Genomic DNA, 23392 nt, shown 5'->3' with positions numbered 1-23392 from the left:
ATTTTGAAGTGAAGATCAGCCAGAAGCATTGCAAGAGCTGCCAATGCATCCAGAAAAGTCACAATTTGGTGCGGTTTATGGGCTGGTGCCATTATTGGACCATACTTATTCAAAGATGATACGAATCGTAACGTAACTGTGAATGGTGAGCGCTACTGTGAGATGACATCCAACATTTTTTTTCCAAAATCCAAGAGCTTGACTTACATGACATACAAAACGCGTAACAATGAATATATTGAGGGGCGAGTTAGGTGAAGATTTTATTTCACTTTCGGGACCGGTCAATTGGCCGCCTAGAACGTGACATTTAACGCTTTTAGACTGTTTTTAGTGGGGCTATGTAAAAGCTCGTGTCTATACAGACAAGCCCGCTTCAATTGACGCGTTGGAAGACAATATTAAAGCATATATTCGTGAGATACCGGCTAAAATGTTGGAAAGAGTATTCCAAAATTGGACTAAGCGGATGGACCGTTTGAGGCGCAGTCACGGTCAACATTTGCATGAAATAATCTTAAAACATTAAATTATATGGTACGTACTATCGATTCAAATAAAGTTTTCATGCATTTTTCTGAATTTAATGTTTTTTTTTTTTAAATTTCCTATAGCTCTTAAAAATTACCCTTTATGGTACTTTTTTAGTACCTAATGCTACAAATTTGCATCAATTAAAAGCGTGCTAAGTTTGGCCGGGCCGAAAATTATATACCCTCCACCATAGATCGCATATGACGAGTTCTTTTCCCGATATTTCTTTTTAGGCAAACAAAGGATAAAAGAAAATAATTGCTATAATATTGGAGCTACACCAAATTATGGTCCTATTCGGACCATAATTGAATTGAATGTTGGAGACCATAGTAGAAGTCGTTGTGTAAAATTTCAGCCAATTCAAGTAAGAATTGAGCCCTTTAGGGGCTCAAGAAGTAAAAAAGAGAGATTGGTTTATATAGGAGCTTTATAAGTATAGAGACCGATTCGGACCATACTTACCACGTATATCATGGGAGACAAAACAAAAAAACCAAATTTCAGCCAAATCGGATAATAATTACGCCCTCAGGAGACTCAAGACGTGAAGATCGCAGATTGGTTTATATGGCAGCTATATCAGGTTAAGGATCGGTTTCAACCACATTTGACACAGTTATTAAAAATCATAACAAAACACGTTATGTGAAATTTCACCCAAATCGGATAAGAATTGTGCCCACTAGTGGCTCAAGAAGTCGAGACCATTTACAATCCCAACCGACCTACACTTATAAGAAGTATTTGTGCAAAATTTTAAAATTTAAATCCTTCGTAAGTTAGCATGCTTTCGACAGATAGACGGACGGACATGGCTAGATCGACTTAAAATGTCATGACGATCAAGAATATATATACTTTATGGGGTCTTAGACGTACATTTCGAGGAGTTACAAACAGAATGACAAAATTGGAATACCCCCATCCTATGGTGAAGGGTATGAAAACTCTTATAGACACCCAATTGACAAAGAAATTACCAATTGCGGTACTAAATGTACTGTTTCTCCTACTTCCGGTACGATTTTCTAAAAACTTATTTTTTCGAGACGCACTTTAATTTGAGCCTAAGAGCATAGCATAATATGTACCATTTGGAACTTTTTGGTACTTTTTAGTAGCTAAACGTACGATTATCCCGTGCCTATGACCCAAGACCAACATTCGTTACAAATTTCATAATTCTAGTGAAGTGAACAATGTGGCTGAAGATTGGGTGGTGTATGGGGCTTCGAGCCTCCACGTTGACGACAAGAGGAGTAGGAGATATACACCACCAAATCATCAGCCACATTGTTCATTTCACGGGCAGTGGAAGTTCTTTGGATATGAGAGTCGATGGGGTACCAATTCCGACCACCGTCTATCCCAAATTACTTGGTGGCACATTCGATATCCTTTATAGACCATTTGCTTGTGTTAATGCAGTTCGTGCCTTGCAGTCGACCTCAAGTGTTGTCTCTGAAACTTTTCCAATCCAAACAGGTTCTTTTCTGTCTTTTATCACTCTTCCATCGATTTTAGTCTCAAAGCTTCAGTGGCTGTCTCATACTTAATTTGTATGTCCTTGAGACGGAATTGCTTCTTATGTTGTATTAGGCGTGCTTTAATTATTGTTAAGAAGTTCGAGATTTTTTAAGTTTAAAATTTGGAATGTTTTCCTGCAATTTTTGATTTAGTATTCTGGATGTAGCAACCATACAAACCAATTATCCAATTCGACTTATTGCAAATATTTTTAAGCCTTTTAACAGGTTATGAAGTTCTTACTATGAACTCGAAAAGTTTAAGTTTATTTTTGTAATAATTTAAGTTTGACTTATAGGTATTTCGATTTATAGGCAATTTTCTGCAATAAATTTTGCTTCTCAATCACAATATGCTTTACTGAGGATAATATTCATCATAAAGGATTATTTGATGTTTCATTTCTCCATTTATCCAATAACTCGTTCATATCCTTTTTAGGTGGCAGTTGCAGTGAATTCGGTAATATACCGAAAGGTCGTAGTGTATAAATTAAATAGTCCATTACATACATCTGGTCCGGATGTATGTAATGGAATGATATGGCATAATCCGAACAACAGTTCAAACCCTGCAACGAGAAAATGTACAAATATTTTTTAGTTTTGTTCGTTTTGTCTTAATATTATTTCATTTTGTTATTCTATTTACTTCCAGCTTTGCCGAAAGTGTCTTCGTCTTTGCTTCTATTGCGAATAGGAAAACAAAACAATATAAAACCTTTTAAAGAGTCACGTCAATGTGCGGTGCAAAAATGTAATGTAATGATCGCGATTTCAGTGTTCCCTGGGGCCCCATCAGATTGTTTGCCTCTAAAAGACTACATCATTGGGGAAGTAATTGTGTAATATTTCAGTTCATTCGGATAATAATTACGCCTTGTAGGGGCTCAAGAAGCAAAATCGGGAGATAGGTTTATATGGGAGCTGTATCAAGCTATTGATCGATTTAGACCATATTAGGCACGTAAGTTTAGGGGCATGAGAGAAGCCGTTGAACAAAATTTCAGCCAAATCGGATGAGAATTGCGAGCTCTAGAGGCTCAAGAAGTCAAGACCCAAGATCGGTTTATATGGCAGCTACATCAAATTATGGACCGATTCGGCACATTTACAATCCCAACCGACCTACACTAATAAAAATTATTTGTCCAAAATTTCAAGCGGCTAGCTTTATTCCATCAAAAGTTAGCGTGTTTTCGACAGACAGACAGACGAACGGACTGACGAACGATCAAGAATATATATACATTATGGGTTCTCAAACGCATATTTCGAGGTGTTACAAACAGAATGACGAAATTAGTGTACCCCCATCCTATGGTGAAGGGTATAAAAAGGAGGTCCCTCAACACTGAGCTTAAACTTGAATCAGACAGCACTCAGTTAAATGTGAGAAGTTTGCTCCTGATCCTTTTTCACGCTGGGGATGTCCCCTATAAATGCAGTGCATTGCGTTGGCGAATAAAAAATTAGGAATTGGAGGGGGGAATATCTAGTATTTCTGACAAACATCCTTACATCAGGAATAAGAAGACGAATATCGGATGAACACACACCATGAAAGTACCGATAGAACAGCGCCAAACAATCCACATTACGACAATGTTCAAGGAAGGCAATGGAATTGGATACCCTACTGTCCCCAATCAACGCCATCGCTCTCCTCTGTACACGGGCCAGTAGCTCCAGGGATGATTTTGAAGCTCCAGCCCATACACGTGAGTTGTACTCTATTTTCGGCCTTATGAAAGTGGTATAGGTGTTAAGAAGATCAGAGGGAGTGAAGTAATTATTACACAGTTTAAGGAAGCCTAAGCACTTCTTTCTTTCGACACTTCAAATACTTGTTTAGCCCAACGAAAATTACTTTGTATTTTCATGCCCAAAGCATCAAGAGCTTCTGATTGCTCAAGCGAAACGTTTGTGTGACAACAAACAGCATTGAGTCTTCTGTGCATTAAAATCAACACGATTCATTCGATACCACTCAGAAATGACCAGCAAATCCTGGCAGAGTGTATTGTCCATAACCCGCCTCTTGTCCTCAATCTCTCGAAGACTTGACCTATGGTAGAATGATTACGAATGACAGAGATTACTGACTCAACAGATCGTTGATGAAAATAAGAAAAAAAGAGAAGAAGAAAGGATTGAGCCCTGGGGTACACCTGCGGTCAATTCATGCTCATGGGATGAGAACATATCTATAACGATTCATATAGTACGATCTCTGAGAAAGCTCTAAATAAATCGAACGAAGCCATTTCCGGCAAATGCGGCAAGTTTTGATGGTAGTGCACCGTGTCAGACCCTATCAAATTCCTTGAAGATATGCAGAGCCACAACCTTACTCTCACCAAACTGGTGGCTTAAGTGACTCCAACGTTCCGACAGAAATGCCATGAGGTCGCCCGTAGAGCGATTTCTGCGGAACCCATGCTGTTGATCGCTAAGAAGGCCATTAGACTCTTAATACCTCACCATGGGCAAATATATATTTGCAATAGGGGAAGCATACGATTCGAATGAAATGTTGGGTCTTGTTAGTCAAATTTTTCTTATAGTGCAGTAAGAAAAATTTTAAATCCAACAGCCAACATCTGCTCAAAGGGACATCTATCATCAGCAACACACAAAGCCAAATATAGTTTTAGTGGCATAACAATCTGATGAGACCCCTGGTAATGCCGAAATGGCGATCATTGTAGTCAGCCCAATATAGTTTTGCACACCACCTTCCCACCTTGTTCTTTTGCTTTCCTATTCGAAAGACATAGGCAAAGACAAAGACACAAATCGATAAATATAGTATATTTAAATAAGTATTTAGTTGTTTACATCGGGTCAACTTTCGTTCTCGCTCGATAAAGTTTAGATTCTTTTTTTGCATATTTTTTCTTAAAACAGTCCTACAATGATAGAAAAAAGACGTTAGAAAATCATGCACATTATCATACCCAGAAGTTGTTGGAAATGTTGTTAACAAGCGTGGATGAATTTGTGTTGTTTCATGCACCGGTGTTGTTTCATGCACCAGTGTTGTTTCATGCACCGACCGTTTTAAACATTATGCCTACAAAATATGTATGTGTAGATGACTTCAAAAACATTGTATGTACATTAAACCGTTTCATCCTATAAGAGAGATAATTCTTTGGCAAATAGAGAAACACATACACTCCATTTTTTGTAAATCTGAACCGATTTTGATTAAATTTTGCAGAGGCTTTTAAATGAGTAATACAATATACCTTTTGATCCCATTAAGCGAAGTACTAAATATTATGACGATCGGTTTACGATAACACATGCTACAACGGCATCCAAAGTTGGATGTAGTGCTTTCTATGAATTCAAGTTGAGTATTCCCAGTTCCCAGGTCCCAGCATGAAATTGTTAAACGAAGTATACATTTATATGGAATTTATTGCAACAGCAAAACTGTACCCTGCACCACTACTGTGATTGTGAAAAAATTTTTAGTTGGACTCAGTAGCTCTTGATGATTCTGCTTACCCATGTCCGTTTGTCCGCAAATCCTCTCAGTTCTAATAGTCCGTCTGTCGTTTTCTTTTTGTAACTAAGGTACAGATCGCATTTGTTTTCCAATCATCTCGAAAATTTTCACATATCACTATTTTAGTCCAAGGACAAATGCTATCAATTATGGTAAAAAACGGTTCAGTTTTAGCTTTGGCTCGCATATATATAATTCGCCCGATTTACACATGAAAAGGCGGATTTGCATGACATTTGCTATGGGATGTTGGATTAATCATTTAAAAACCTCTGCCAAATTTTATCAAAATTGGTTCAGATTTAGATATAGTTCCCATTATAGTTTTCAACCTACAGTAACTACAGTCTAAAAAATCAACTTCGACTACATCTCTACATAGCAGGCTGTGGTGCAATGTGGTAAGGGGTTTGTAAATATTTAATGGGATGGATGGAGCACAGGTCCGAAACTCATCAGCACACAAAAACTTTTGGAATCTTTTAAAAAACTGTACACAAGACGCTGTCAGACGGGTGTGGACGTTTCGTTCACAAGCACTGTTTATGCACATTTTTTGGTTAACCTGATAACATCTATGTGTTGATTAGCTTTTATGAACGAATGTGGTAAATTTTTCAGCTTTTTTCATATTTACTAATTAAAGTGTCTCCAAAATAGTAAAAATTTTGCTCCTTCTATGAGTAAAATTATGGGGCATATATATCCCTGTAGTGGCACCGGGTGTTAGGTTAGGTTAGGACTTAAGTTCCCACAAAAAAAAGTGCACAAAGTTGGCACTTGCACTAAGTTAGGCTTTTTTATAATTATTTTAGAAAATCGTTAGTTGTTGATACTTTATTCATGAATCATTACATTTTAAAGAAAATTTAGCATGTGTTGAAATGTCTCAATTTCAGAGCTATTTTGTAAGATATTAATTACTTTTTTATAGCTGACATTTTATCTGTTACCCATTTAATTTAACGTGGTCTGTTTTTATGCATTTCAAAAAGGACCATTCGCAATTTTCTATGGGACTTTTGTTAAAAATAAGATCCGTACTTTGTAGTTCCCTTCTTTCAACATTCAAACTGTGGATTTGATTAACATATTAACTTTTTAATTTAATTTTAAGAAAATGCGAACTCATGATGGTGATGAGTTATTTGAAAAAAAAAAAACAGCGACATGTCGCTGCGGCAACGCAAATTTCACTTTAATTAATTGCATACACTCTTGGAAAAAAAGTCTGCTGAAAAAAGCAAACACTGTCTGCTGATTTTTAGTAGTTAATTTTGCTGCTATTACAGCGGAAGTTCTGCAATTTCAGAATTTACTGCTGCTTATTTATGATGGCTTTGTTAGAAGAACTAAAATGAAAGACAAGATTTTTGGAAAGAAAATCGGAAGAAAAAAGGTTGCGGCCTTTTTGCACACAAAAGGATTACCTTTTGTTGTTGTTGTTTATCGCACACGCTGTTTGTAAAAGAATTCTGAGCACAGACTGCGCATATGCGTTTTATGACATAGTAAAAAGGGTCATCGTTATTGTTAACAGTAGACAGCACACATGCGTCACACGTATCAAATAGGTAAGCGGCATTTCCCTATTTAAAATACCATTGTATTATTGTTGTTCTACTTTTCTATACATGAGAAATGGATAAAGCCCCCAGTATCCCCCAGAAGCGAAAAGTAAGAAGCGACAATACTTGTCATGCCTTGAATACATACATAGGTAGACCAATAAAAAGGTTGCCACAGCCAGATTTGTGGAAGTTATTGAATGAGATATTGAATAGTAGACAAATGCAGATGTGTGTCTCAGTGCCTGTTTACATTCCATACGGCTTTTTATACCCTCCGCCATGGGATGGGGGCATGCAAATTTCGTCACCTCGAAATATTTATCTAAGATCCCATATATATATTCTGGATCGTCATGACATTTTAAGTATGTATATCTAGCCATGTCCGTCAGTCCGTTTTTCTGTCGAAAGCTCGCCAACTTTCGAAAGAGTAAAGCTAGGTGCTTGAAATTTTGCACAAATACTTCTTATTAGTGTATGTCGGTTGGGATTGGAAATGGGCCGTATCGGCTCATGTTTTGATATAGGAGCCATACAAACCGATCTTAGATCTTGACTGATTGAGCAATTCTTATCCGGATTGGCTGCAAAATTTCAGCTAAATCGGACAAAAATTGAGGCTTCTAGTGGCTCATGAAGTCAAATCGATTTACCACTTTATATGGGAGTTATTATCCCATACCATGGTGGCGGGTTTAAAAAGATTAAAAACTTTTGTTGTTGCTAGCAGATGCAGCTGATACTTTTAAAGGTTTAAGAATATACTTCAGACATAAAAACCAAAACACTAAGGCCAACGTTTTTGAACAAATTTTTTCCCGATCTACTTAAGTCGGGATCCACTTCCACGAGTTCGTCTTACTAAGCGCTTCTGGTTTGGGTAACTATAAATTCCATATGATCCATATTTTTTTTTTTTTTCAAAAAAAAACATACTGTCAAATTATTTACATCCCAAATTACTGACCGTTTCTCGAAATATTAAAATTATGAGAACAGATGCAATTTTTAATTTTCGTCATTAAACATTGAATTTGAACCCTAATATACACAAAACTACTGGACATATTGAACCAAATTTTACATTTACAGTAATTGGAACGTTCTCTAGCAAATTGCATGCGGCGTGCCCCACTTCCACACCTCATTGGGGAGAAGTTTTTACAAGGATTTGAACCCAGGCATTCAGCGTCATAGACAAACGTGCTAACCTCTGCGCTACGGTAGGCCATTGGTTGCTCACTTAACCTAGTTTGCCATAAAAATATCACTTACATCTTCTGTGGCATAGTATATATAACGCCAATACCAATTCGATTTTGGTTTTGGCTTCAAATGGCCATTAGGGCCAGAGGGAAAGAATCGTCCACGATGCTGATCATCGCGGGAATCACCGGCAACTACTCCAACATTTTGAAGGCATTTGCCCATTTCCTTGTCCTCAGAGCCCCCTTTGCCAGGATGGCAAATAGTTTTGTTGCTGTAGCCCAACTCCACAAAACGTTTAAGAGCCTCCTTACTTAGAACGTAGCCAGCACCACCAGACATGTAACCCTACAAAGAAAATATGAAGAAATTAATCAATCGAAGAGTATCCTACAACACACCTGTCTGACGAGGGGCTTAAATTTGCAGCCAAAATATACTGGAGCTTCTGTGGACATGGGATATAAAAATAATCTAAGGTTCTCCACGATTACATAGCTGAAAAGAGAAATGGCCGATATGAAGTATTTTACAACGAATGGAAATTTCGTCCGGGTACTCACGTATCATCGTCCGCTTTCAGAAACCAATCGTACTCGTCCAAATAATGATCATAAATATATTTGAAAGCTTCTCTGGTTTTATTCCACAAATTTCCTCTGCCCTCTCCTACTGGTAATTTAATGGACCCCAATTTGGAGTCCTCCGCCGAACTCATGAATAATAATTTATTGCATCTTGAACCCCATGTATTTTTCACATGGATAGCTTTTTTCTCATGGTTGGCTGGTCCGGTAAGAATCCAACAAAGCACTTTCACCTCGTCATACAATTGGTCTGCCATTTTGGTATTGAGTTCAGATAAATTTGCAGACCACTCATTAATTGTTTCATTAGTATCGTTGAAATTAAAAGCAGCATATTCCTCTTGCCAAGGATTATTGGACCAAACATCGGGATTTTTTAAGGATGTTCCTAAATTTGGTATCTCATATCGAGATGTGTCCATCACCTGAGAAAATGTGAAGCCAATGACTATGCCAATCATAAGGGTAATGAAGAGCTTAAGACTAGAAGACGAATTATGGTTCATCTTTCGGACAAGTTTACTGATGAGCTTTTACTGAGATGATGATGAATGTGGGATAAAAGTCTCCTCATGCTGTAGATGATGTCTGAAATAAAATATTGTAGTAAAGAAACAAATTTGAAATACTTCGGGCATAAAATAAATGTTCATGGGAAAATTAGCAAACGCCTTAAGGTATGCTATCAAATATTGAGCGCCAGAAAAGGTAAATCGGCTAGGTGAACAAATTCAACACACCCATCATATCTTTGAATCATTATACGAGATCTGATCAAAAAATAACCGTTATTTTATTTTTTCACAAAGTATTTATTAATTCATCAATTATTCATCCCCTTCAAAGTAATCTCCCTTAGATATTTTTCCAATTTGTACCGTTTTTTCCAATCCTCGAAACACTACTGAAACTCGTTTTTTGGTTACACAAAACTTAATACAGTTTCTCTGATCCATTTTTTCGAATAGTAAAAAATCGAAGAGCACATCATAACACTACTACTAACCTTTTTATCTGTCAAAAACAAACTTACAATCCAAAATGGCTGATATTACCAACATATATAACAGACATGTGTACCAACATAAGAGAAAAAAAAGGGAAATTCGAACATACCTAACGCACTAATCTTGAAAATAATGGTTATTTTTGAATCACACCTCCTATTCAATAATTCAAATAAGTTTTAGTGCGTATTTTACTTTCCTTGTCATCGATATCATGGAGTTAAAAAGGTTTTTCAGAATCTCGAAGTAAATAAATCCTCTCGCCCGGATGACCTTGTCTTGCGCAAGTGTTCTTCGACGCTTGCCCGTCCATTACGCAACCTTTTCAACCTTACTTATAGTGTGGGAGTCTTCCCGGAAGGTTGTGAACGTTCAGCCAATACCCAATAAAGGTGAGGCGAACAACAATGCGAATTACCGACCAATTGCGATATGCTCCGCTCTCTCCAAGGTTATGGTGAGCATGGTTAATAACCATCTAGTGAAGTATTGGGTTGCCCAAAAAAGTAATTGCGGATTTTTCATATAGGCGGCGTTGACAAATTTTTTCACAGCTTGAGACTCTGTAATTGCATTCTTTCTTCTGTCAATTATCAGCTGTTACTTTTAGCTTGCTTTAGAAAAAAAGTGTAAAAAAAGTATATTTGATTAAAGTTCATTCTAAGTTTTATTAAAAATGCATTTACATACTTTCTTTTAAAATATCCGCAATTACTTTTTGGTCAACCCAATATTTAGAGTCTAAAGGCCTTCTTAACGACCAACAGCATGGGTTCCGCAAAAATCGCTCTACGGGCGACCTCATGGCATTTCTGTTGGAACATTGGAGTCGCTCAATCCAACAGTTTTGTGAGAGTAAGGATGTGGCTCTGTATATCTCCAAGAAATTTGATAGGGACTAACACCGTGCACTACTATCGAAGCATTTGCCGGAAATGGCTTCGTTCGATTTATTTAGAGCTTTCTCAGATAACGTACTATATGAATCGTTATAGATATGTTTTCATCCCATGAGCATAACTTGACCGCAAGTGTACCCCAGGGCTCAATCATTTCTTCTTCTCTTTTTTTTCTTATTTTCATCAACGACCTGTTAAGTCAGAAGTCTCTGTCGTTCGTACTCATTCTACATAGCCCAAGTCTTCGAGAGATTGAGGACAAGAGGCGGGTTATGGACAATACGCTCTGCCAGGATTTGCTGGCCATTTCTGAGTGGTATCGAATGAATCATGTTGATTTTAATGCACAGAAGACTCAATGTTGTTTGTTGTCACACAAACGTTTCGCTTACCCATTTCGATCATGTCTGTCTATCAACGGTATAGATGTTGAGCAATCAGAAGCTCTTGATGCTCTGAGCATGAAAATACAAAGTGATGCCTGTTGGTCTAAACATATATTTGAAGTGTCGAAAGAAGCATTCAAGTGCTTAGGCTTCCTTAAACGGTGTAAAAATTAATTCACTCCCTCTGATCTTGTTAACACCTATACCACTTTCATAAGGCAGAAAATGAAGTACAACTCACGTGTATGGGCTGGAGCTTCAAAACCATCCCTGAAGCTACTGGACCGTGTACAGAGGAGAGCGATGTCGTTGGTTGGGGACAGCAGGGTATCCAATTCTATTGCCTCCCTTGAACATCGCCGCAATGTGGGTTGTTTGGCGCTGTTCAATCGGTTGAACAGCGCATATCAGATAAACACACACCTTTCATGTTCACACCATGAAAGGTGTGTGTTCATTTAATATTCGTCTTCTTATTCCTGATGTAAGGATGTTTGTCAGAAATACTAGATATTCCAGGAACCCACACCCGTTTGTAATTGATTGGCCATCGGACTGGACAATGCATTACATAGAGCATTCTTTTTTCCATTGGTATATGGAATCGACTTCCGGCTAATGTTTTTCCCACCCTTTGTAACGTTCAGAAATTTAAGACAAATGTTAATAAGCACTACATTCTTTTCCAATACACGGCATTCAAAGGGGACATGCGCGTTGGTTGATAGAAAAAAAGCAATAATTGCAAAAATGTTAAATAACTGGGTTATCTAAACTCTTGTCAATATAAATATAAATCAAATGTACAAAGAGAAATATAATGCAAAAATGAAAAAAATACTTCATAACCACCGCACTATGCACTCTTGTTTTAGAGTCAACAAATTCTAAGAAGCAGCAGGCAATCTAAAATTTTGAACTGTGAGGGCATCAAAATGACCCTGAAAAAGTTTGGAGTGACATATGCCACGCCTACTTTAAGCGGTAGGAGTTGAATTTTCAACACATAGGGATCTGTGTTAGTTGTTCATATATTTGTTATATCCACCACCATAGTATGGAGGTAGACTCAACTAATCATTTCGTTTGTAATACTTCTAAATAGTGATCTCCAAGACTATAAAAAAATTAATTCAGAGTCGATCTAGTAATGTCCGTTGAACGAATGAAGATATCCACTTACAATTTTGCATAAATACTTTTTATTTAAATCGATCCCCAGATGTGACTTCTTGGGTCACTAGAAAAATAAATTTTCATCCCATTTGGCTAAAACTTGGTACGTGAGGTACACTTGTGCCCCCCTACACTCATAGAGATCCCAGTCCATAAATATATATAGTCCCCATATGAACTGTTCCCTTGTATTTATATTAAATCCTATCTTTTAATTTTAAAGATTTTTAGAATACAAATTGTTTATCATCTCCAGCTGCGCCTCCTCTCGATATCTTCCAGGCTTACTCAGCGCTTATTTTTTTTTTTTTTTTGAAATATTAAAGAGACACTATAAAAGAATTTTTGAAATATGTATGACTTATTTTACTTCAAAGATGACTGTCCAGTAATTATTTTGTAAAAAATTATTTTTTAATCTTAACCTAAACAAGTATCTTGGGAACCCACGGTTTATATGAGAGCTATATCTGGTTCTTGACCGATTTAGACCGTACATGGCACAGTTGCTGCGAGTCATGACGGAACACTATGTGCAAAACTTCAGCCAAATCGGGTGAAAATTGAGGTTTCCAGGGGCTCAAGAAGTCAAATCGGAAGATCGGTTTATATGGGAGCCATATAAGGTAATAGACCGATTTTGACCGTACTTGACACATTTATTGGAAGCCAGAACAAAACACTATGTGCAAAATTTCTGGAAAATCGGACAAAAAATTGCAGCTTCCAGGGGCTCGAGAAGTCAACTCGGGAGATCGGTTTATATGGGAGCCAGGGACGTAGCCAGGATTTTATTTTGGGGGCCCACCCTCATATGATCAAAATCGAAAATTACCAATATTCTGCTATTACCGTGGAATTGGTTAAGATATCTCGCTTTTGGGAGCAGCCACTGACCCATTAGCGTTGACGTTTGGTCATAAAGCTAGGGCTGAATTTCGCACTGCTTACCAACACACCACTTATAGGCAAACTAGTTTTATGATTTCAACAGGATATTGTTTTTGTCGGTCTATAGGTTTAAATAACTTTTATTTCCATAAAATTGTACGCAAACAAACTGAAACATCAAGCTAGTTGCTTGTTACCAAATATTTAAAAAAAAATGAATTTTAAACATCTTCTACGAAGAACCACATACATTCTGCTTAAATTATGTCGCTAATTCCTTCTGCGAACTTAATTAAAGTCGATCAAAAATCCGTTTTAATGGAAAAGATGTTCGGCAAAAATACCATCCAACTATATGCTTATAATTTCCATCGTGTCTTAATCATCAAGTCCTAAAGTTTACCTAATTCATTGCAGATAAAATAAGAAAAGGTGGTAGAACTAAAAAGCGAAACTACAAAAATATTTCTATGTTAATGGAGTTGTACACTTTTTTCTTTTTTTACCCACAAATTGATATCAAATGACCTAGCGGCAATAAAAGTCTGCTGAATAATATTATTTTAACATATTTCCTCATTTAAGGTGGGTATTAAGTTGTGATTAAGTGTATCACATTGAAAATTAATATTATTTACGATTGGATGCAAAAAGACTTTCTGTTTCATTCATTAGGGCATTCCCATTAATTATGATAAAATTAAAAAAAAGGGTTATGTTATCAGTGACATTTTTGTAGTTTTTCAAAAACGTAATCGTGAAGAACAGTGATATTTCACTGTGAAACACGAACTTAATATCCACCTTTTTGTAAACATTTCATTAAAGGTTTTCGTATATAACACATAAGGAAACCATTATTCTCAAAATCTTTTCTTGTTAAAAGATTTTCTTTGAAGAAAATCAATAATTCAAAAAGTAAATTTTATAATGTTTTTCATAATATTTCACTGTGCTCAAATCTACGCACAAAGCCAATGGATCTAACAAATTGTTTCTAGACTTTCGTCTCTTAATCATTAAGAGCTCCGTATCAATTGCCTTAGATACTGTATTGTGTATTATGGAATTCAGAAAAAGCATAATAAAAAGACTTTGCATAACAAAATGCAGTGTTGCAAAATGCAACATTTATTGAAATTTTGGCTTTAAAAAATAATCTCGAAGTAAGGTTGACTTTAGAAAGTTTCTCGCTGAAATTTAGTTCTTTAAAAATCGTTAAAATTTAGTCTTTAGAAAAAATTTAATTAAAAATTTTGCCTTTAAAAAAATTTTAAAAAATTCAAAAAATTATTTCTATTGGGTCCGGTCCGTGCTGAAGTTTTATCATTAATGAATGTTACGCAGAAATTTTCTCTTTAGAAAAATTTTAAATTTGCTTAGAAAAAATTCATTAAAATTTTGTTTTACTATTATTTTAAGGTGCCTCTAGGATAGGTTAGGTTAGGTTTAGTCTGCCATCAGACTCACATAGACGTTTTCGTCCATTGTGATACCACAGGAACAGAAGCCTCCAGTTCGCTTTAAAAAGCCCAATAACTTGCGAATGTTCACATCCGCTAAATCAGACAGGTTCTCAAGGAAATGAGAACCTAAAATGAAACTTCTTCTAACTGCTAGTGCGATGTCCCTTCAGCTTCTGCAAAAGTCGTAGCTGGCAACCTTCGGTCTGTCAGCATGTTTTCCGATTAGACAGTGACCTGTCATGACGGACACAATGACTGAGACGTCTGTTCTAGTCAATGACAGCAAAGCAGTAGACCTCTTCAAGTCTAGATGAGGCTACATAGTTTTGGAATGCTCACAGCCCCCTCTTTGTGACCATCTATCATTCGTTGCCCTTCGGGCCAGGTCCTGAAAACTTAGCTTATACGTCGCTAGAGGCATACCCACAGATTTCAGTGTCCCTGGAGTGTGTAAGGTAGTTGCAAGTCTTGCAATCGTCGAAATGACATTATATCTTAACCATTTCCTTAATTGCAAATATCTCTGCTTGATACACACTGCAGTGGTCGGGTAACCTCTTCGATATGACCAGTTCTTTTTCTTTAGAATACACCCCAAAGCCCACCTGGTCGTTTAGTTGGGAACCATCCGTAGATAAATCTATGTAACTTCTGTTACCAGGGATATCGTAGTTCAAATCGGTTCTTTCAGGAATAGTGGTACAGTAATTTTTATCAAAAAGAGACTCAGGTAGCGTGTAATCCACACTGCCTGGAACATCGGATATTGTATCAAGGATAACACAGTGTCCGTAACTGCCATATGACCAATGAGAAAGATCCCTTAATCTCACGGCAGTGGTCGCTGCAATTTGGGTAGCAACAATGTCCAGAGGCATAAGATGTAGCATTAAACAAACAAGCCATCCTTTGGATCCGGTTAAGTATTGAGCAGTAGGTGGATTTTTGAAGCGCCGTCCACCAGACCACAACACCATATAGCATAATAGCAGGTGTATAGGGCAAGGCTGGCCCTTCTTGCCCTTTCCAAAATGTTGGATTTAAAGTTAAATTTCCTGTCCAGCAAAACACCCAGGTATTTTGATCTTTCTGTAAATGGAACATTCCTTCCACCCAAAGTGACAGGTTCCACTTTAGGCAACTTGTATCTCCTGCTGAAAAGAACTACTTCTGTCTTGCACGGATTTATACCTAGACCACTTTCTGTAGCCCACTTTGCTGTTGCACGTAGAGCTTCCTGAAGTATATCTCTTAGAGTGCTGGGAAACTTTCTCCTAACCGCAATTGCCACGTCATCAGCATATGCGACCACTTTTGAGCCTTTTTTCCAGAGACAATAATATATTGTTAATGGCTATATTCCAAAGTGGAGGAGACAGTACACCTCCTTGAGGAGCTCCTCTGCTGACGCAACTTTTTAGATCCACAGATCCCAAGCCTGCCGTAATGCATGTTTTAGTAAGTAAGTTATTAATAAACTTTCTTACGGTAGAGTTGATGCCCAGAAACTCCAACTCCTTCATGATTGACGTCGGCTTTACATTATTGAAAGCACCTTCAATGTGAAAAAATGCTACCACTGTATATTCCTTGACAGCAAGAGAACCCTCTATGTAGCCGACTAAGTCGTGAAGTGCTGTTTCAGTGGATTTGCCTTTACTATATGAATGCTGCTGCCGCGACAGGCGATCTCCAGGGATATTTGCCCTATATTTGATGTGTGTCTATTAACCTCTCAAAAGTCTTCAGCATAAAGGATGTCAGACTAATAGAACGAAAGTCATTCGCCTTCGTGTGTTAAGGTTTTCCTGTTTTCGGAATGGAAATGACCTTCGTGTCCCTCCATCCCACAGGTATATATGACATTCTGATACAAGCAGAGTATATTTCCATAAGCCAGGGAACCAGCCTATCAGGCACAGCTTGTAATTCAACCGGTGATACATCACCCCTAGCCTCAGCAAAATGTTGTCTTTGTTTTATTTATTTTATGTTTGTGTTTTATTTTATCATTTTAGAAAATGGTAGAAATTTTTTTTTATAGTAAATTTAATTTAAATTTTTTCCTTAGACTTAATGATTTTGGGGGGCTTAATAATTTTGGGGGCCTCCCCCCAGTGGCTACGTCCCTGATGGGAGCTTTATCTATATCTGTACCGATATGGTCCATTTGCTAGACCCATTGATAAGTATACCGATAGACACAGAATCGCTTTCTGATTCGATTTAGCTATGTCTGTCTGTCTGTTTGTCCATGTTAATTGGTGTACAAAGTATAGATCTTTCATTTTCATCCGGTCGTCTTCAAATTTGGCACAGCCACTTTTTTGGCCTAGAGACTTAGCCTATCGAAATTGCTCCCATATAGCTCCCATACATATAGCTCCGATTTTTACTTCTGGAGCCACTGCAAGCACATTTATTCACCAATTTTTCCAAAATTTTGCGAATCGTGTTTCTTGATGACTACAACGATATCTAAAGTGTTTGATCACAATCGGTTTAGATTTAGATATAGCTCCCATAAATAAGTTCTCCCAACTTTGAGTAATTAATAATGTGGTCAATGACCATAACACACTGTATACATTAGTCGAAGAATTGCTTCGTGTAGGAGCTCAAATCAAAAAGTCAAATCAGGAGATCAGTTTATATGAGTACTATTGTATATCTAAACATGCAAAATACCTGGGTGTTTTGCTGTACAGGACATTGAACTTCAAATCAAAAATTTTGGAAAGGACAAGAAAGGCAAGTCAAATGAGCCATTGGCAATCGTTGAAGTTTAAAACCGCGTGTCATGCATAGGGTATGTATCATCATGGTCATGCCAATAACGCTATATGGTGTTGTGGTCTGGTGGATGGCGTTTGTGTGTCACAGCCGCGCTGGGGACGATACCATCTGTTGCACTGAATTCTATGCTACACCCAATGCCCCTGTATATTGTGGATACACAAATTTCAGCGAACACTGCTGTGAGGCTTAGGGGACTTTCTCTTTGGTCATGCGGCGGTTACGGACACTATGCTATCCTTGATACAATGCCCTATGTTCCAGACAGTGTAGATTATACATAGCTTGAGCCGCTTTTTGATAGAAAGTACTGTACCACTATTCCTGAAAGAACCGATTGGAACTACACTATCCCTGGTAATAGAAGTTACATAGACTTCTATATGAATGGTTCCAAACTAGATGACCAGGAGGGCTTTGGGTGCACTCTGAAGAACTAGGACTGGTCATATCGAGAAAGTTATCCAACCAATGCTGTGTATATCCAGCAGAGATACTTGCAATTAAAGATGATGGCTAATGTCGATTGACACAATATCTTATCGGACAGCCAGGCAGCCCTTGAATCGCTGGGGAACATATTTCTGAATTCAGAAACAGCCACTGACTATCACAGATCTCTCAACGAGATGGCCGAACCATTCAAAGTTTTCGTGCTCTGGGTGCCGGGCCACAGAGACACACCAGGGAAAGCAGATCAGCTTGCAAGCCTAGGAACTACCTTATACATTTCAGGGGCACTGGATTCTGAAATATGCCTCTAGTGACATGTAAGCTAAGTATTCAAAATCAGGCCCAAGGAGCAACGAATGACAGGTGGTCACATAGGGTGGAATGTGAACATTCCAAAATTATGTGGCCTAATATAGACTTGAAGAGGTCTTCTGCTTTGCTGTCGCTGGCAAGAACAGAGATCTCAGTCATTGTGTCCGTCATGACAGGTTACTGTCTGATCGGAAAACATGCTGATAGACTGAAGGTAGCAAAAAAATACTTTTGGAGAAGCTACGAGGACGTCGAGGAATAAGGGACACACATCTGCTGTGTGTGTCCCACACTGGCAGTCAGAAGGAGATTCACTTTAGGTTCTCATTTCTTTGAGAACTTTCTAGGCATCAACATTACCGTAAGAAATTTTTTTAATAACTTTCTATCTTTCTTTAATAACATTACAACGGGCTTAGATCTGTATAACTAAAAAGATGGGTCTGCAGAGGAACTTCTCAAGGAGCTGTACTGTCTCCTCTACTTTGGAAAGTAGCCATTAAAAATTTATTATTGCCTTTGGAAGAAAAAGGTGTAAAAGTGGTAGCGTACGCTGATGACATGGCTATTGCGGTTACGTACGACGGCGAAGTAGGCAACCGAATGTGGTCTTGGTGTAAATCCGTTTAAGACGTTTTAGTACTATATCTGAACATACAAAATACCTGTGTGTTTTGCTGTACAGGACATTTAAAATAATCTAGAATTGAAGAGGTCTACCGCTTTGCTGTCACTGGCTTGAACAGACGTCTCCGTCATGACAGGTCGCTGTCTAATCGGGAAAATATGCTGACAGACTGAAGGTTGCCAGTAGTGACTTTCGCCGAAGCTGTGGAGACGACGAGGAATAAGAGACTATAGAACATCTGCTGTGTGTGTGTCCCGCACTGGCTGTCAGAAGAAGTTCTTTCTTTTAGAACTTGTCGGATTTAGCGGATGTGAACATTCGTAAGTTGTTGGGCTTTTTAAAGCGATCTGGATGGTTCAACGGTAGGAAGTAGAAGGTATCTTGCTTCTCCTGGCAGACTGTTACTTTAAACTATCCTAACCTAACAAGACGCAAAGTTAAACATTTATTAACCTATCATTTAAAATAAAAAATCCTTAATATGATGGAAAATATTTTTCACCAAAGCGAATGATTCCTTTAAAAGAAATTAACGATCTTTAAAGTAATTTTGCTTTTAAATTTAGAGCAGACATGTTTTCAGTGTACAAAATTTCAGCCAAATCGGATAAGATTTGCGTCCTATAGAGCCTCAAGAAGTCAAAGTCCGAGATCAGGTTATATGGCAGGTATATCAAAACATGGACCGATATGGCCCATTTACAATCTAAACTGACCTACTTTAATTAATGGCAACGGGTTAGATCTTATTGGGTCATATTTACGGAATCGGAAGAAATATGTTCACATTGTTCACAAAAGTAAATTCAGTTCGATATTTGGGTCCACATTACCAAACCAATATGTCTTGGCATGAACAGATAAAAAAATTACGATTAAGTTGCTCCAGTCTTAGGAATTTTATTTAAGTTTAAATATAATTTCAACAAGGATACTAAATTATTCATTTACCAAGCACTGATTTACAGTAACCTAAACTACTTGGGGGTGGTATATGCCAATAAGAAAAGCTCGGAGCTGAAATCGCTGCAGCGACTTCAAAATAGGTCCTTAAAAGCAGTTCTAAACTTGGGCGGTACTTTTTCTACAGGTAAAGGGTGACTTTTTAAGAGCTATAGGAAAGTTAAAAAAAAACACATAAATAGTACGGTCCTTATAATTTAATGTTTGAAGATTATTTCATGCAAATTTTGTCCGTGACAGCGCCTCAAATGGTCCATCCGCTTAGTCAAATTTTGGCATACTTTTTCCAACATTTCGGCCGCTGTCTCACGAATGAATGCTTCAATGTTGTCTTCCAATGCGTCAATTGAAGCGGGCTTGCCTGTATAGACATGAACTTTAACATAGCCCCACAAAAAAATAGTCTAAAGGCATTAAATCGCACGATCTAGACGGCCAATTGACAGGTCCCGAACGTGAAATAAAATGGTCCCCGAACTCGCCTCTCAATAGGTCCATTGTTACACGTGTTGTGTGGCATGTGGCACCGTCTTGTTGAAACCACATATCACGTAAGTCAAGCTCTTGCATTTTGGGCAAAAAAAAAGTTGGATATCATCTCCCATTATTCAGAGTTACGTTACGATTCGAATCATCTTAGAAGAAGTACGACCCAATGATGCCAACAGCCCATGAACCGTCAAACTGTGCCGTTTTCTGGAAGCATTGGTTGTTCTTGCAATGCTTCTGATTGATCTTCACTCCAAAATCGACAGTTTTGCTTATTTACGTACCCATTGAGACAACAATTGCAGCGTTGTTCGTTTGTTAGACGATTCATGGTTAAATTATAGACCAAACTGAAGATGTTTGAGAGTGAAACAAAACACGAAATGTGCGTGAGCTTTTCAAACCAGTGTTTAAACAAGATAATAGCTAAAAAATCACACTTTAGTTTGTATTCTGATGATTTTGCAAACGTCTTGCCTATACTTGGTCCAAATAAATTACAACTTCTTTCATATGTTTTTAAATTTATCAATAATCTGAGTCGTCATTCTGTTGAAATAATTCAAAATCAGGATGTTTTAACACTCAGCAACTTCGAGCATTGTGCCGCACTGAAACCACAAAGCAACGCATTGAATATTCTGTGAGTCGAGGATTTAACAACTTGCCACAAAATCTTAAATCAATTACCAATTTCTCAAAGTTTCAAAAATTCCAAAAAAGGTTTTTTAGTTTTGACTTTTGAATAGCTGATTTAACATTCTCATTCTAGCTAATGAAACTTAATTAATTTTTTTTTTTTGGCTGTTACTAAACATTTGTTCCACTTGCCGAACGTAGAATAGCACTCCAAGCGCCTCGATCTTCAACGCTCATTCTAAAATCTCTGACACCAAGTATCGAGGTGGCTCCCACAACTTGATCTTTCCATCGGGCTTTTGGTCTTCCCGGTTTGCGTGTACCACCGTGTTTGCCTTCAAAAGACTACTTTGCTGGAGCTTCTTCATCCATTCTGACAGCATGACCTAGCCAACGCAGCCGTTGTATTTTGATGCGTGTAACTATGCTATCGCCGTCATACAGCTCGTGGTTCATACGTCGCCTATATTCTCCACTAACGCAAACTGATCCATATATTTTACGAATAATCTTTCTCTCAAATACTCCAAGCACTGCCTTATCTGCTTCGCTTTATCTCAAAACTGGTGTCATGCGTTTCGGTTACGCCGGTGTCTAGGTAGATAAAGTTGCTGACCATCTCAGTGATTCCCAACTTTCTCCATTTTCTTTATCTGCTCGGTTGTACAAGGCGTTTTGGGAGTCATCCATTTCGTCTTATCTCCATTTACTGACAGACCCATTTTCATTGACTCTCTTTCGATTCTTTCCAAGGCTGTAGTTACTACTTCCGGTGACCGGCCTATAATGTTGATTTCGTCGGCATAGGCGAGTAGCATATGTTCTCTTCTGATTAGTCTGCCATATCTATTCACATCTGCATCTCGTAAAATCTTCTCCAGCTGGATATTAAAGAAATCACAAAATAGGCTGTCCCCACGTCTGAAACCTCGTTTGGTTTCAATGGTTCGAAGAGATTCTTTCCTATTCTTACTGAGGAACGCGTATCGGTAAGTGTCATCCTGCAGAGTCTTATTAATTTTGCAGGGATACCAAACTCAGACATGGCATGAAATACCTTTCAACGTTAAGGGGTATCGATATCGGCTTTGAAGTCAACAAAGAGATGGTAGGTGTTGATTTGTCCTTCTCGGGTTTTTTTCAGGATTTGGCGCAGTGTGAATATCTGGTCCAGGGTGGATTTACCCGGTCTAAAACCGCATTGATAGGGCCCAATTATCTCATTGACTTTAGGTTTTAATCTTTCACACAGTACGCTCGAGAGTATCTTGTATGCTATGGGAAGGAGACTTATTCCTCTATAGTTTACACATTCCGCCTATCTTCTTTCTTGTGTATGGCACATAGTATGCTGAGGTTCCAATCATCGGGTATGTGTTCTTCTGGCCAGATTGCGCAGAAAAGCTGATGCATACGCCTTATCAGCGTGCAGCCTCCGGTCTTAAATACAATAGTTCAGCGGGTAACCCCTCGGCTCCTCTCCTTTTCTCCTGATACCTCTCCTTCATCTAACGCGTTGCTACTGATTTCAGGGTTGCTCTATATGCCGCATACTTGGCTTCAGAAGCATCTCGACACTCTTGGTCGTACCATGGGTTTCTTGGAGGATGCTTCCGGTACCCAAGTACGGATTGCGCTCAATGAAAAGTGATCTCCTTTTTATAGCCGAGTCCGAACGGCGTGCCATAATGTGACACCTCTTTGGGGAGAAGTTATACATGGAGGGGAAAACCACCGCTGAAAATTTTTTCTGATGGTCCCGCCAGGATTCGATCCCAGGTGTTTAGCTTCATAAGCGGACATGCTAACCTCTGCGCTTCGGTGGCCTCCGTTACTGGACGTTATCTCGTGGAGGCTAATCTTTCCGACTGTTGGACCAAAAATTGTCTTCCTTCCCTATCTTCGCATTAAAAACTCCCAGAACGATTTTAATATCATGGGCGAGGCAGCGGTCCTATTCTCCCTCTAGGCGCTCGTAGAAAATATGCTTGGTCTGCTCGTCTTTGTCTTCCGGTGGGGCATGGGCATAAATAAGGCTAATGTTGAAGAATTTGGCTTTTACGCGGATTGTGGGTAGCCTCTCATCCAACGGAGTAAAGCTGGAGACAGGGTGTTTCAGTCTCCGACTAACCACAAATCCGCAGTCAAATTCATGTATCGTGTTATAGCAGCTATAGTATAGTTCGTCACCGTTTGGTGTTGTAGTGACGCCATTCCCAGTCCATTGCACTTCCTGTACGGCGGTTATATCTGCCTTGTACTTCTCTAATAAATCCGCCAGCGCGTATACTGTACCTTCTCTATAAAGAGTGCGGACATTCCAGGTGCAGATCCGCAAAT

At 38.3% G+C, this 23392-nt stretch overlaps 1 protein-coding gene across 1 annotated transcript in view; it reads right to left on the bottom strand.

Annotated features, from left to right (window-relative positions):
• Positions 1-2282: 2282 nt before the first annotated feature.
• Positions 2283-23392, bottom strand: part of LOC106083666 (glycoprotein-N-acetylgalactosamine 3-beta-galactosyltransferase 1) — a 31253-nt gene continuing 10143 nt past the window's right edge. Inside the window, exons 3-6 of the mRNA XM_013246817.2 lie at positions 8924-9535; positions 8762-8858; positions 8430-8708; positions 2283-2635 (exon numbers count right to left, since the gene is read on the bottom strand). Coding sequence (XP_013102271.1) covers positions 2441-2635; positions 8430-8708; positions 8762-8858; positions 8924-9453 — 1101 coding nt within the window. The 5' untranslated portion in view covers positions 9454-9535 and the 3' untranslated portion in view covers positions 2283-2440. The remainder of the gene's footprint in view (positions 2636-8429; positions 8709-8761; positions 8859-8923; positions 9536-23392) is intronic.

The sequence above is a fragment of the Stomoxys calcitrans genome, chromosome 3 (assembly GCF_963082655.1).
Source record: "Stomoxys calcitrans chromosome 3, idStoCalc2.1, whole genome shotgun sequence".
Taxonomy (NCBI): domain Eukaryota; kingdom Metazoa; phylum Arthropoda; class Insecta; order Diptera; family Muscidae; genus Stomoxys; species Stomoxys calcitrans.
This window is presented reverse-complemented; position numbering and strand designations above follow the sequence as displayed.